This window comes from Cetorhinus maximus, chromosome 17 (assembly GCF_964194155.1).
Source record: "Cetorhinus maximus chromosome 17, sCetMax3.hap1.1, whole genome shotgun sequence".
NCBI lineage: Eukaryota > Metazoa > Chordata > Chondrichthyes > Lamniformes > Cetorhinidae > Cetorhinus > Cetorhinus maximus.
In genome coordinates, this window is record NC_135895.1 from 62,818,515 (window position 1) to 62,831,146 (window position 12,632).

The following is a 12,632-nucleotide window of genomic DNA, read 5'->3' on the forward strand; positions in this document are numbered from 1 at the left end:
TTTTTGTGCGGTTATATGGATAGAAATGGGAGTATCTAGAAATCCTGGTGGCTTATTAAATACGGAATGGTTTGGTAAATTGTTGTATCTTAACAGTTAGTTCATACAATGAGGACTGCTATGAATAGTCAGCACAAAACCCAGTTGTGGAGTGCTTACTACAACACATGAATCCACGACGAGTACAATAGCCCTGCTGAACCATGCAGCACATGTGATGTATAGGGCTCCTCCTACAACATGTGGGATATTCACCTTAGTGAGAGAGGGGAGAGATAATGCATTCACATTATGGATGAAAAATTGGGATCATTAACACCCATTTTTTGGGCACCACAAGTATTGTTAAAGCTTCAAAATGGCATCTGTGCCATATGCACAGACCAGTGGGATGAACTGCGTAGTCACTAATGTGAATGTAGCAAATGTCCTAGAAGTAGGTAGGCCAGGTAGATCATGACATCATCAGCTGTGCAATAATGATTTGACACCAGTGGTGCCATTTTGGAGCACAATTCTCCAACTAATGCTCTCTCTTAACTTTGCACAGCTGATCACGTTTTGAACAGAAGGTGCAACTCCCTTTTCAGCACTAACCACCAGCGCAATTGAAAGGGATTTCAACTACATGCAGGTTAGTTGCGAGTTGATTTCTTCTGGCAGTTCCTATGACCTGTAAGTGTTTGGAGCTTTCTATAATTGTATAGGCAGTGAGTCATTAGGTCAATGTGCCAAATCTTGGCAGCATCAGATAGCAGTTTGCCACCACATCAAACCAAAGGTTAGCTACTGGGCAACACGGGCTACACGTTGATGACATGGCTCATGACTCTCATGCCAATGTGACACCTCACGTGAGAGGCATACCTGGCGCAGAGGTCCTGCTGCAGCACATGTGATACCCACCTGGTATAGGGTTCCTCCTCCAACATGTGGGCAGCATGCATATAATGAAGATAAAAGCATAAAACTGCGGATGCTGGAAATCCGAAACAAAAACAAAAATACCTGGAAAAACTTAGGTCTGACAGCTTCTGTGTTGAGGAATACAGTTAACGTTTCAAGTCCGTATGACTCTTCAACAGAACTAAGGAAAAATAGAAAGGACGTGAAATATAAGCTGGTTTAAGGGGGTGTGGGACAGGTAGAGCTGGATAGAGGGCCAGTGATAGGTGGAGATCGCCAAAAGATGTCATAGACAAAAGGACAAAGAGGTGTTGTCGGTCTGTCCGCAAGCATGACCCAGACCTCCCTGTCACTTGCCATTTCAACACACCACCCTGCTCTCATGCCCACATGTCCGTCTTTGGCCTGCTGCAATGTTCCAGTGAAGCTCAACGCAAACTGGAGGAACAGCACCTCATCTTCCGACTAGGCACTTCAGAGCCTTCCGAACTGAATATTGAGTTCAACAATTTTAGATCATGAACTCTCTCCTCCACCCCCACCCCCTTTCTGATCTCCCTTTTTCTAATAATTTATATATATTTTTCTTTTCCCACTTATTTCCACTATTTTTAAATGTATTTCCATCCATTGTTTTATCTCTACCTTTTACCCTATTTCAATCCCTTCCCCCCCACCCCACCCCCACTAGGGCTGTCTGTACCTTGCTTGTCCTGCTTTCTACCCTTAATGTCACCATTAGCACATTTCTTAGCTAATATCACCACCATCAACACCTCTTTGTCCTTTTGTCTATGACATCTTTTGGCAATCTCCACCTATCACTGGCCCTCTATCCAGCTCTACCTGTCCCACACCCCCTTAAACCAGCTTATAGCTCACCTCTTTTCTATTTTTCCTTAGTTCTGGTGAAGAGTCATACGGACTCAAAACGTTAACTGTATTCCTCTCTGCAGATGCTGTCAGACATGCATACAATGAAACTCATGCTGCCATATGAAATGTGATAGAGCAGATCACTGTCATGCTGAAACAATGATTCTGCTATCTGCACGTCTTTTGAAGAACCCTGCAGTATTCAACAAAGCAGATGTCAAGATTCAGAGTGGTCTGCTCCAAGCTGCACAAGCTCACCATCATGAGGGTACAGCTCTTGCCATCAGCCATATTGCGAATGGGATATTGAAATTTTGGTTAGGGGTATCGCATTCTGCCTGGGCAGAAAGGAGCCTTTTTGTTGTCTGTTCCCTTCCTTTTCCTTCTCTTCCTCGTCCTCCTGACGTGCCTACTTCCTAGCTGCTCGTCATATTTTTTCTTATTCATTCAAAGGATGTGGGCGTCACTGACTTGGTCAGCATTTATTGCCCATCCCCAATTGCCCTTGAGAAGTGGTGGTGAGCTGCCTGCAACTCCATAGTTCCATGTAACTTCCCTGGGGTGCGCCTCAGCAATTCTGGTAATCCATTTGGGAGTAAATTCTGGAGTGCTGCAAGACCCTGCAGGCTCCTTTGCACAAGGTAATCCACATCCATGATGTCAGTAGTCTTAGCTTGCATGGCAGCAAGCTGCACCTTGCAGGACAGCAGTCTCAGCATCCACTGCGGCACTCAGATGTTAGGTGGCTGTTGCTTGTGCTTCAATAGAAGCTGAAACTTTGGCCAGGAGAAATTGCATCACCATTGGATGCACAAGTGAATGAAGAGAGTTGAAGAAAGTGGTGGAGGCTGGCCGGGTCATGGAATTTATTCAAGGCTAAGTTAGGTAGGTTATTGATAGACAAGGGAGTCAAGTGTTATGTGGGGTCAGACAAAAAGGTATCAGATCAGTCATGATCTTACTGAATGGCGAAGGAGGCTCGCAGGGCTGTGTGGCATACTCCTGCTCCTAATTCCTATGAAATCATGTTTGATGAACCTGTTCGAGTTTTTTGAGGATGTTACTAACAAAATTGATAAAGGGGAGTCAGTGGATATAGTATACCTGGATCTTCAGAAAGCTTTTGATAAAGTCCCCCATTAGTGGTTGGTTAGCAAAATTAAAGCACATGGGATAGGAGGTAATATATTGGCATGGATTAAGGATTGGTTAACAGGCAGAAAACATAGTAGGAATAAACAACTCATTCTCATGTTGGGGTACCACAGGGATCAGTATTCTGGCCCCAGGTGTTCACAATATACATCAATGATTTGGATGTGGAGACCAAATGTAATATTTTCAAGTTCGCAGATGACACAAAGCTAGGTGGGAATAAGGAAGATGCAAAGCGGCTTCAAGAGGATTTGGACAGATTTAGGGAGTGGGCAAGACCATGGCAGATGGAGTATAATGTGGAAAAATGTGAGGTTATCACTTTGGTAGGAGGAACAGGTGCACAGAGTATCTATTAAATGGCAAAAGATTAGAAAGTGTAGATGTACAAAAGGACTGGGTGTCCTCATCAGTAAGTTACTTAAGGCTAATGTGCAGGTGCAGCAGGCAATTAAAAAGGTTAATGGCATGTTGGCCTTTATTGCAAGGGGATTTGAGTACAGGAGTAGCAAAGTCTTTCTTCAATTGCGTAGAACCTTGGTTAGACCGCACCTGTAGTAGTGCGCAGTTTTGGTCCCCTCACCCTAGGAAGGATATTATTGCCATAGAGGGAGTGCAACATAGGTTCACCAGATTTGTTTCCAAGATGGCAGGACTCTCCTATGGAGAGAGATGGGGGAAATTGGGCCTGTATTCTCTAGAGTTTCGAAGAATAAGAGGTGATCTCATTGAAACCTATAAATACTTAAAGGGCTAGACAGGGTAGAAGCAGGTAAGATGTTTCCCCTGGTTGGGGAAATTAGAACCAGGGGACATAATTTCAAAATAAGTGGGAAGTCACACAGGACCAAGATGAGGAGAATTTTTTTTTTACTCAGAGGGTTGTGAATCTTTGGAATTCTCTACCCCAGAGGGCTCTGGAAGCTCAGCCACTGAGTACGTCTGAAGTAGAGATTGACAGATTTCTAAATGCCAATGATGTAAAGGGATATGGGGATAGTGTGGGAAAAAGGTATTGATGTAGTTGATCAGCCATGATCATATTGAATGGCGGAGCAGGCTCAATGGGCTGAATAACCCACTCCTGCTCCTACATCCTATGTTCCTATGCTCCTATTCCACCACTTACACACTTGAAAGGATGAGCTCCAAGCTGTGCACAACGCCTTGTGCCAAGCTGGTGCCAGGCTCCTCCGTGGTCCTTGACATTGAACGCAGGCTTTCTGGCAGGTTTCCTAATGCACAAGCGTATTGTTGTACATACCCATCAGTGTTCTTCTGTAACTTGTCCTATCAAAGTTATCATCTGAACCCTATGCAGCAGAACTCTTGTGTCTTCTTCCATATTCTTCCAAATATTCATCCAATTTCCTTTTTGATAGCTGCCACTGAATCTTCTTCCACCACCCTGTCCGACAGTGCATTCCAAATCCTAACCACCTGTTGCATAATCTCTTGTTCTTTTGCCAATCATCTTAAATCAATGCCTTCTGGTTATAAACCCTTCAACCATTGGAAATGGTTTCTCCTTAGTTACTCTATGTAAATACTTCATAATTTTAATCACCTCTACCAAATCTCTGCTCCAAGGAGAACAATCCCAGTTTCTCCAATCTATTGACTTAAACCAGGAAAATTATTCCTGCCTGATTAAGAATAACTGGCAAAACACATCAGAAGAGTTCATTCCCAAAGCAATGGGGTTGTGATGCATTATGAGGTACAGTCAGTCTCATTAGATCCACAAGGATCACCCTTTTCAATTCTGACTGTAAGTGGATTTTGTAACAGCCTCAGTATTTTGCTTTTTCACCTTTCATTAGACAACATTCTGTGTAAAGTAACAATGCTACAATATAGGAAATAATCTAAAGAGAAGAGAGAGATTAGAAATTAACAATTAGAAATTTTCCTAAGGAAATTGATCAGTTTTCCTCCTGACTCCCAAATCCTGTTTACCATCTACAAGGCAAAAGTTAGGAGTGTGATAGAATACCCTCCACTTGCCTGGATAAGTGCAGCTCCCACAACACTCAAGAAGCTTGACACCATCCAGGATAAAGCAGCCCACTTGATTGGCACCCCATCCACTACCTTAAACATTCACTCCCTCCACCACCAACACAATGGCAGCAATGTGTACAATCTACAAGATGCATTGCAGCAACACACCAAACCTCCTTAGACAACACCTTCCAAACCCACTACTTCAACCACCTAGAAGGATAAGGGCAGCAGATGCATAGGAGCACCACCACCTGCAAGTTCCTCTCCAAGCCACACACCATTCTGACTTAAAACTATATTGTCGTTCCTTCACTGTTGCTGGGTCAAAATCCTGGAACTTCCTTCCTAACAGCACAGAGTGTAGGTACACAACATGAATTACAGCGGTTCAACAAGGCGACTCACCACCACCTTCTCAAGGAAAATTAGGGATGGGCAATAAATGCTGACTTGCCAGCGACACCCACATCCTGTCAAAGAATAAATAAAAACAAAATCCCAAAAGCATAATGTAGTGTTTGGATTAACTGAACTGTTATGGCAGTTTAAACTTTGACAATTAACGGGGCACTATTTTCACAAACAAGTGCATGGCAAAGCATTTTTATGCATTTGCAAAGAATGCAATTACTGAAATACATGATCACATCTTGGACATTGTGATTTAAGTAGAGTGTGGCTCAGCTAGCTCTTCCCATCTGCTTAAAAAAAGTTTGCTAAACACTTCACGAAAAAGATGCATCTTTGATATTTAGTTTTTATAAAGAATCTTCTGTCACAAAATAAAAATACTTTAACACCACTAGTTGCCACATTGCACTTCATACCTCCATGCATGGCATCCAATCTGATCTTCAACTGATGTGGACCAGAAAGTAGCTCCTTCAAGGCACTAAAATCAAAGATGTTCCGTAGCATGCTAGTGTAGGCCTCCACTGAATCCACAATCTCCACTGGAAAATAATCACACAATGTTTATAGGTACTGAGTTGGCATTCAGTTTTAATAGAGTTAACAGCTCATACTCCAGAAACTTATTAATCAGCCAAACTTAAGCCGATACCTTGAGCCAAGGGCCAGTAAGCTCTGTAAAAGTTGGCATTAAACAGAAAAATACAACCCTGAAAAATACTTCCAAGGGAAAATATTATCAGGGTGAAGCCACAATGAACCAGCAATGGCTGGAAACACTACAGAGAAGGGCAGTTGATTATTTGCATCAGAGGATCGAGCTATAAGAAAAACTTTGAAAAATTTGACACTCCTCATCTATGAAATGAGGTGAATAAGAAAGGACCTAATATGATCTTACAAGAGGCAGAACGGAATGAATGAAAATTGAATGACAGTGAAATTTAAGTTCATGATTGATGTGCAGATAATAGTTCTGTACATAATTGAGATTAATACCTGAAACTAATACCTGTAATACATTACATAGGAACAAAGAGTGGAATTTTCCGTGCCCGCTGGTGGCAGGCGTCATGGTGGGCGTGAGTGGACAATATGGCGGGAAGGCCAAAAATCGGTTTCACACCGTTGTGAAACCTGTTTGCAATCGTCCACTCCGCCCTTCAATGGCAGGCTGCATTTCCTGCTGTCAGGTGTTGGGAACTTTATTGCAGTACATCTGCATATTATTATAAAGCCAACTCGCCAGAATCATTCCCCCACATCAAATTTACCGCCCATGTTGTCAGGAAAACACACCAGTGCAGAACACATCTTGACAAGTGTGATGTGCAGAAGTCGGGACTTACTAACTCATAGACATTTACAGCACAGAAGGAGGCCATTCGGCCCATTGTGTCCATGCCGTTCAACAAAGATCTGACTACACTAATCCCAATTTCCAGCACTTGGCCCATAGCCCTGGAGGCTATGGCATCACTGGGTGACTATCCTCTTTTGCAAGGCGTTGGCACTGACCACTGCCGCCATTGCCTCCTGTGCTGGATTGGTGACTTTGCTTTCTGGCCTTCGTCCAGAGCAGGGGTAGCAGACGGGCCTGCACAGCGTCCAAAAGGCGTTTCAGGGATGCTTCACTGAATTGGGGGGCTGCAGTTTTCTTACCTTTCAGGGCCATGTCTTCTGTGCAGCAGTCCTGGGCTGGAAGCACTGAGAGGTGTGCGTGCGGCTGCACTTCAAATATGGCACCCAGCATGAGGAAGCAGCGAGGTGACGGTGTAGCAGGTGAATGAAAACCCACTCGTCATTGGAACGGCATGTTTCCCGGGAATGCATGATTAATGAGGCAGGTTTGGGACGATGCGGCGTGAAAAGCCACCACTGCGGCTGGTGTGTAAAACTTTCTTTTTCCTGCCCGGTACTGCGCTTAATGTAAATCTGGGACAATTCCACTCAAAATTTCTTGAATCATCCAAAACCCAATTAGGTGAAGTTATTGCACAGGGGGAGGAATGTGACAAAAGAAATCATAGGTTCCTATGAAAAGATAAGCTAATTTGGTGAATGACATCCCTCACATATATTGAAGTAAATCTAATGAAACTCATTTTACCTTCAGAACGAGGAGAGTGGTTTTCCTCCCAGTCAGAGCTGGATTCAAACACACTTCCCGCAGATTAGAGGACAGTGTGTACCCAACTGTAAGACTCAGTCTCCCACAATGCTTCTTTGAGAGGGTGTAGGAGTGCATCATGGATTCTTTGTTGCCTTCTAATTTAATACCAGTCTGTGCTGAACTAATGGATGATACATTCTTAGTGTGGCTTCAGGGCTTTATCGATTTCTCTCCCCCAAAGTGGAGCATCTCTGCTACCCTGAAGTATCCTACCTCATGTACCAACATAGATGAGAACAAATTTATCTCTCTGATGGAAAATCATACTCTATTTATATTACAGACCCACCAATAGAAGTAATTCTGTAAATCCATGGATGTAAAATCTGTCTAATTTATTCTGTAGACTGGACAGTGATTTCGCCAGTCTACTTTGTGGATCTCCTCCAATCAACTAATTTCTTTTTTCTTCAGCCCCTACTTTTAAAAAATTTTTTTTTAGACATCTCTACATAAACAATGAAAGCTACAGACATCACTGGATTAGAGGACCTACTCAGTGGCTGGTTTAAGTTACAGACATTAACCCCAAGATGTTCCAGTAATTTGGTTATTCCAAACGTATATATCAAAGCATTTAGTGGATAGATAATTTACAGTAGATCTTGTAAATCTAAAAATTTGTGTCCTTAAAATGCAATACTTTATGATAGTGATAAGGGGGAGGAACTGAGGAGAGTTAGTGCTAAGTTATCTCAAGAGAATATGTTTAAAAATACCTAGATTTACTAATGGATTTAATATTTAAAAATGTTTTCTAAGCTTCAATAAAATAGAATATGTCTTAGTTCTCCACAAGCTGTTTTGTAAGAATGCACAATAAGGAATAAAACACAAAAATCAGACGTGTTACTAATCAATAGGGGAAAAACTATTATTTATTCTTTAAAAAAAGATTTTTTATGGAATAAAATCAAATATATTCTGGGCTAATGTTAAATTCATACTCAACCAAGAATTTTGAGGAACAGAAAAAATGCCGTTAGGTCCATCAAACCTATTGCTTTTGATAAGATTTCAGCTCAATCGACCTACCTTCTCACCAGGTTCCTCAATTCCTTCTTGCCATGGTTTTGTTAAAAATGGTTTTACAACTCCATCTTTAAAGAACATAATCATGGTAGCCTAAGTGGCAAATCCTCCATTCCTGGATCTCCATTTTTCACATCAAAAATAGCAGTTTGTAGCTACCCTGATAGCTAAATGCCCCAATCTATAAGTACTAAAGCATGAAAGATCAAAGCTTCACTTCTAGTTTGCACGGAGTTAGCTGATCACAGTTGTGATGCAACAATCAGCCTCAGTTCTCCTTGGACAAAGGTGTGAAAAAAAAGAGTAATTGCTCCAAATTATTATCGAGGGATCCTTGCTGGAAAACACGTGTGTGACTATAAGGCGAGGATGCTTTCTATGGTCCAATTGTTTGCCGACACTCAAGCAGCTCATGTATGAGAAACAGTTGAGATACTGATCAATCATGTCCACTAGACGAGGAGAGAAGGAAGGAAAATTTAAACAATGTACACCCAATTCTGCATGCAGCCGCTTTGGAGTTCGGAACTACACTTCATATAGAATCACCAAGAGGATCATCATTGAGCCTACTATTGCATGTGTCTTAATGGCTAGCTAAGGGCAACACCAACATGCCCGGGGCAGGTCACTGAGCTACAGTGGAAAACTCAACAGGAATGAGGAGACTTAGAGAAATGCGATACACTCTCTAAAAGATATTCTGCAAAAAATTATCATAGTTTAGGTCAGTGATTTGAAATGGTGCAAGTAACTAGTTACCTGTAAATGGTTTGAACTTGTTTTCTAAGTCAAACTGCTGTTTTCCAATTGTAGTTAGATCAACTTTCAGATCTGGACAGGTAGCATATTCTTCAATAGTTTTGCTGAGCTGAAAAATCTTTTCTGTGACAGCCTCAGGTGCTGGACCTGCAAAAGACAAGGCATATGCATGAAACTGCAAAAAAGATACATCACCATTGTTAACTGGTTAATAATTCATCCTGCACACTTTTCACCAAAAGAGATCCTACCACTTATCTTATTTTCATCAGGTTGGTTGGTGGTCAAACACTAGCTGAAGCCCTGGAACAGCCAGCTAGCTCTAGGCCATGGGATGGCATGGCCTGCCGTGACAGAGATGAGGAGAAACATTTTTTCTCAGAGAGTCGTGAGTCTTTGGAACTCTCTTCCTCAAAAGGTGGTGAAGGAGGGTCTTTGAATATTTTTAAGGCAGAGGTAGATAGATTCTTGATAATCAAGGGGGCGAAAGGTTACTGGGTATAGGCGGGAATGAGGTTACAGTCAGATCAGCCACAATCTTATTGAATGGCGGAGCAGGCTCGAGGGGCCGAGTGGGCTACTCCTGTTCCTAATTCATATGCACATATGAGTGGCTCAACCTGTCTTCAGGCCAAAAAAGATAGGCTCGCTGGGAAACCAGTTATTTGGAAGGGGGAAGGTAGAGCAGCAGTGGCCCAGGACCCTGTTCCACACAGCCCCACAGAAAAATAAACTTGCCTTCAGGATCCTCTTTGGCTGCACCAGCAGCAGATGCTAGTTGGAATGTACATGGTATCCACTGCAGTCAGTTCAGACAAAAAAGGCAATCCAGGTCCTACTGATGTTATGGAACCTAATTTTCATTACAAAGGAGTCTAGTGCCTGATTCCAGGGGTCGTTCTGGCCACAGGGTGGTGGGCACCTTCTGGGTATTAGTACTCTGTGCCTGTGGAAGTGCTGCAAATTCTGCTCCTAATCCTAGCTTGCAGGGAAAAATAGTGGCGCAATTGTCTTAACATGTGCCTGGGCAGGAGAGAATGGGAAAAAAAAATCCCAATTGCCAATCAATGTTTCATGAATGCTTGGTGGAAAGTATGACATGGATTTTTGCAGAGTTGGAAGTCTCACCCCCATTTCTGACAGATCCCATTTTTGCTGGTAGGGGAATGGGGGCAGGTGACCCACAAAAGAAGGAAACCCAAACTCAGCAGGGCCATTTGAACTCAGTGCTGAGTTCAAAAAGACCCCATTTTCACTTTAGCAAGGGCCTTAACCTGCAGTATGGAAGTTCTTAAGAGTAGATGTAAATGCTTTTGAAGGGTGGATAAGGTCTGTAGAACTGTCAAGCTGTGAAGTTATTTAAATCCTAACCCTTCAAAAAAAGAGCCCGTCTGTGTCAGTGAGGTAAAACAAATCTGTTCCAGCAGTTACAATAGCTACCTGTTGACATTTCCCCAAGGGCTTTTAATTATGTCATTGCTAATATTTGGCTGCTTTCCACAACCTATCAATATCTCAGTAGCAGACCCTAAGTTCGCCTTTGATTGACAGCTTTAAAAAGTTATTGAAGGGTTAGCTGTCTTTGAAGTGGGTTTTTAAAATTATTTTCACAGGACGTGGACATCGCTAGCTAGGTGTGGTGGTGAGCCACCTTCGAGTCACTGCAGTCCACTGGTGTAGATAAACCCACAGTGCTGTTAAGCCGATATAATTCAATATGATGTGTGGCTTTAAGGGGGAACTTTAAGGTGGTAATGTTTACTTGCATCTCATGCCCTTGTCCTTCTGGGTGGGAGAGACTGTAGGTTTGGAAGGTGCTCCCGTAAGGGCCTTGGTGAGTTGCTGCAGTGCGTCCTGTAGATGGTACACACCGCTGCCACTGTACGTCGGTGGTAGAGGAAGTGAATATTGATGGTGGTGGATGGGGTGCAAATCAAGTTGTCCTGAATGGTATCTCGCTTCTTGAATGTTACTGGAGCTGTGCTCATTCAGGCAAGTGGAAAGTATTCCATGACACTCCTGACTTGTGCCTTATAGATGGTGGACAGGCTTTGGGGAGTCAGGAGGCGAGTTACTTATTGCAGGATTCCCAGCCTCTGACATCCACAGTATTTGTGTGGCTGGTCCATTTGACTTAGCATGGTAGAAGCCCTAGCAAAACTGAAGCCAATGCCCATGATGGATACTGGGTGAGTTGGTATGGAGAGTGTAAAGGCAAAGGGTGATGGGTTGGTTAGCATGAGTTGGCCTTAAGTTGGTATGGAGCTATAAGAGGCCATGGTAGTGGGTAGGAGGCATGAGTTGGCATCAAGTTGGCATAAGGAGCCATTGGGGCATGGGTTGACATGGATTAGGCATGGGGAGTGGGTGGGGGTTACGGGGAGTGAGGAGTGATGGCCTAAAATATGAACAAACAAAGACAAAAACAAAGTCCCAGATAACTGAGACAAGCCTTTTAAACAGCCCGCTTTGGCACTCGGCAGTCTCTGTGGCCATCTTTGATTTGCGTCTATGGGCGGTGGATCCGACTCCATCATGCACCCAAACCCCCTTCCCTACCCCGGAACAAAGATCCAGCCATTCAGGTAAGTTTCTCCTGAGGCCGCTGCAGCAAGTCTGGATATTTGCAGGCCTGCACTATCTACCTCGGGAACAAAAATCCAGGCCCTATTTGTGTGGGGTGCTGATGAGTGTAGGTTCAGACTCGGGTGTGATGCTTGTAGTCAAATAGCTCAAAAACATTGACTGACTAGGCTCTTACATGAAGAATAACAATTTGGTGAAATACTGAGAGACAAATCAGAACCCTGGCAGAATTTAATCCTGAGGAGAGGAGAAAAAGCAACACAACATTAAGTTTCCCCCTCCCAGATTAATATTGCACTTTAAATGAAACCTGTTTATAATTAAAATGTTTTAAACTCAAATCTACCATATTTTAGTGAACAATATCGAACTCAAAAGGTTATAATACAAGTACATCTACACAGCTACCTATAATACTGGACTAGATATCGAAAAGCAATGCTTTTCAAAGTTTGCTTCACTTATTGTTTATGTATCCCAGTGCATGTTACAGAACAAAAGGCTTGGGGGTCTCTGGCCTAGATTGATTGATCGAGTCCATAATGGGACTTCAACTTTCAGATTCAGAGGCAAAAATGCTACAAACCGAGCAAAGCCAAGAAACTTAGAACTTGGCATCCTATTAAAGTAGGTAGTTCTGAAGTGGAGCTGGAACAGGCACAAATGAAGCAAAGAACCTCCTCTAGTATTGAAAGTTTGATTATGATATGCGCCAATGGCATTA

General features: G+C 42.8%; 1 protein-coding gene across 1 annotated transcript in view; it reads right to left on the reverse strand.

Moving 5' to 3' along the window:
• pgm1 (phosphoglucomutase 1) overlaps positions 1 to 12,632 on the reverse strand; it is a 76,285-nt gene that overhangs the window by 28,639 nt on the left and 35,014 nt on the right. Inside the window, exons 3-4 of the mRNA XM_078561315.1 lie at positions 9,323 to 9,469; positions 5,772 to 5,897 (exon numbers count right to left, since the gene is read on the reverse strand). Of these exons, the coding sequence (XP_078417441.1) occupies positions 5,772 to 5,897; positions 9,323 to 9,469 (273 nt within the window). The remainder of the gene's footprint in view (positions 1 to 5,771; positions 5,898 to 9,322; positions 9,470 to 12,632) is intronic.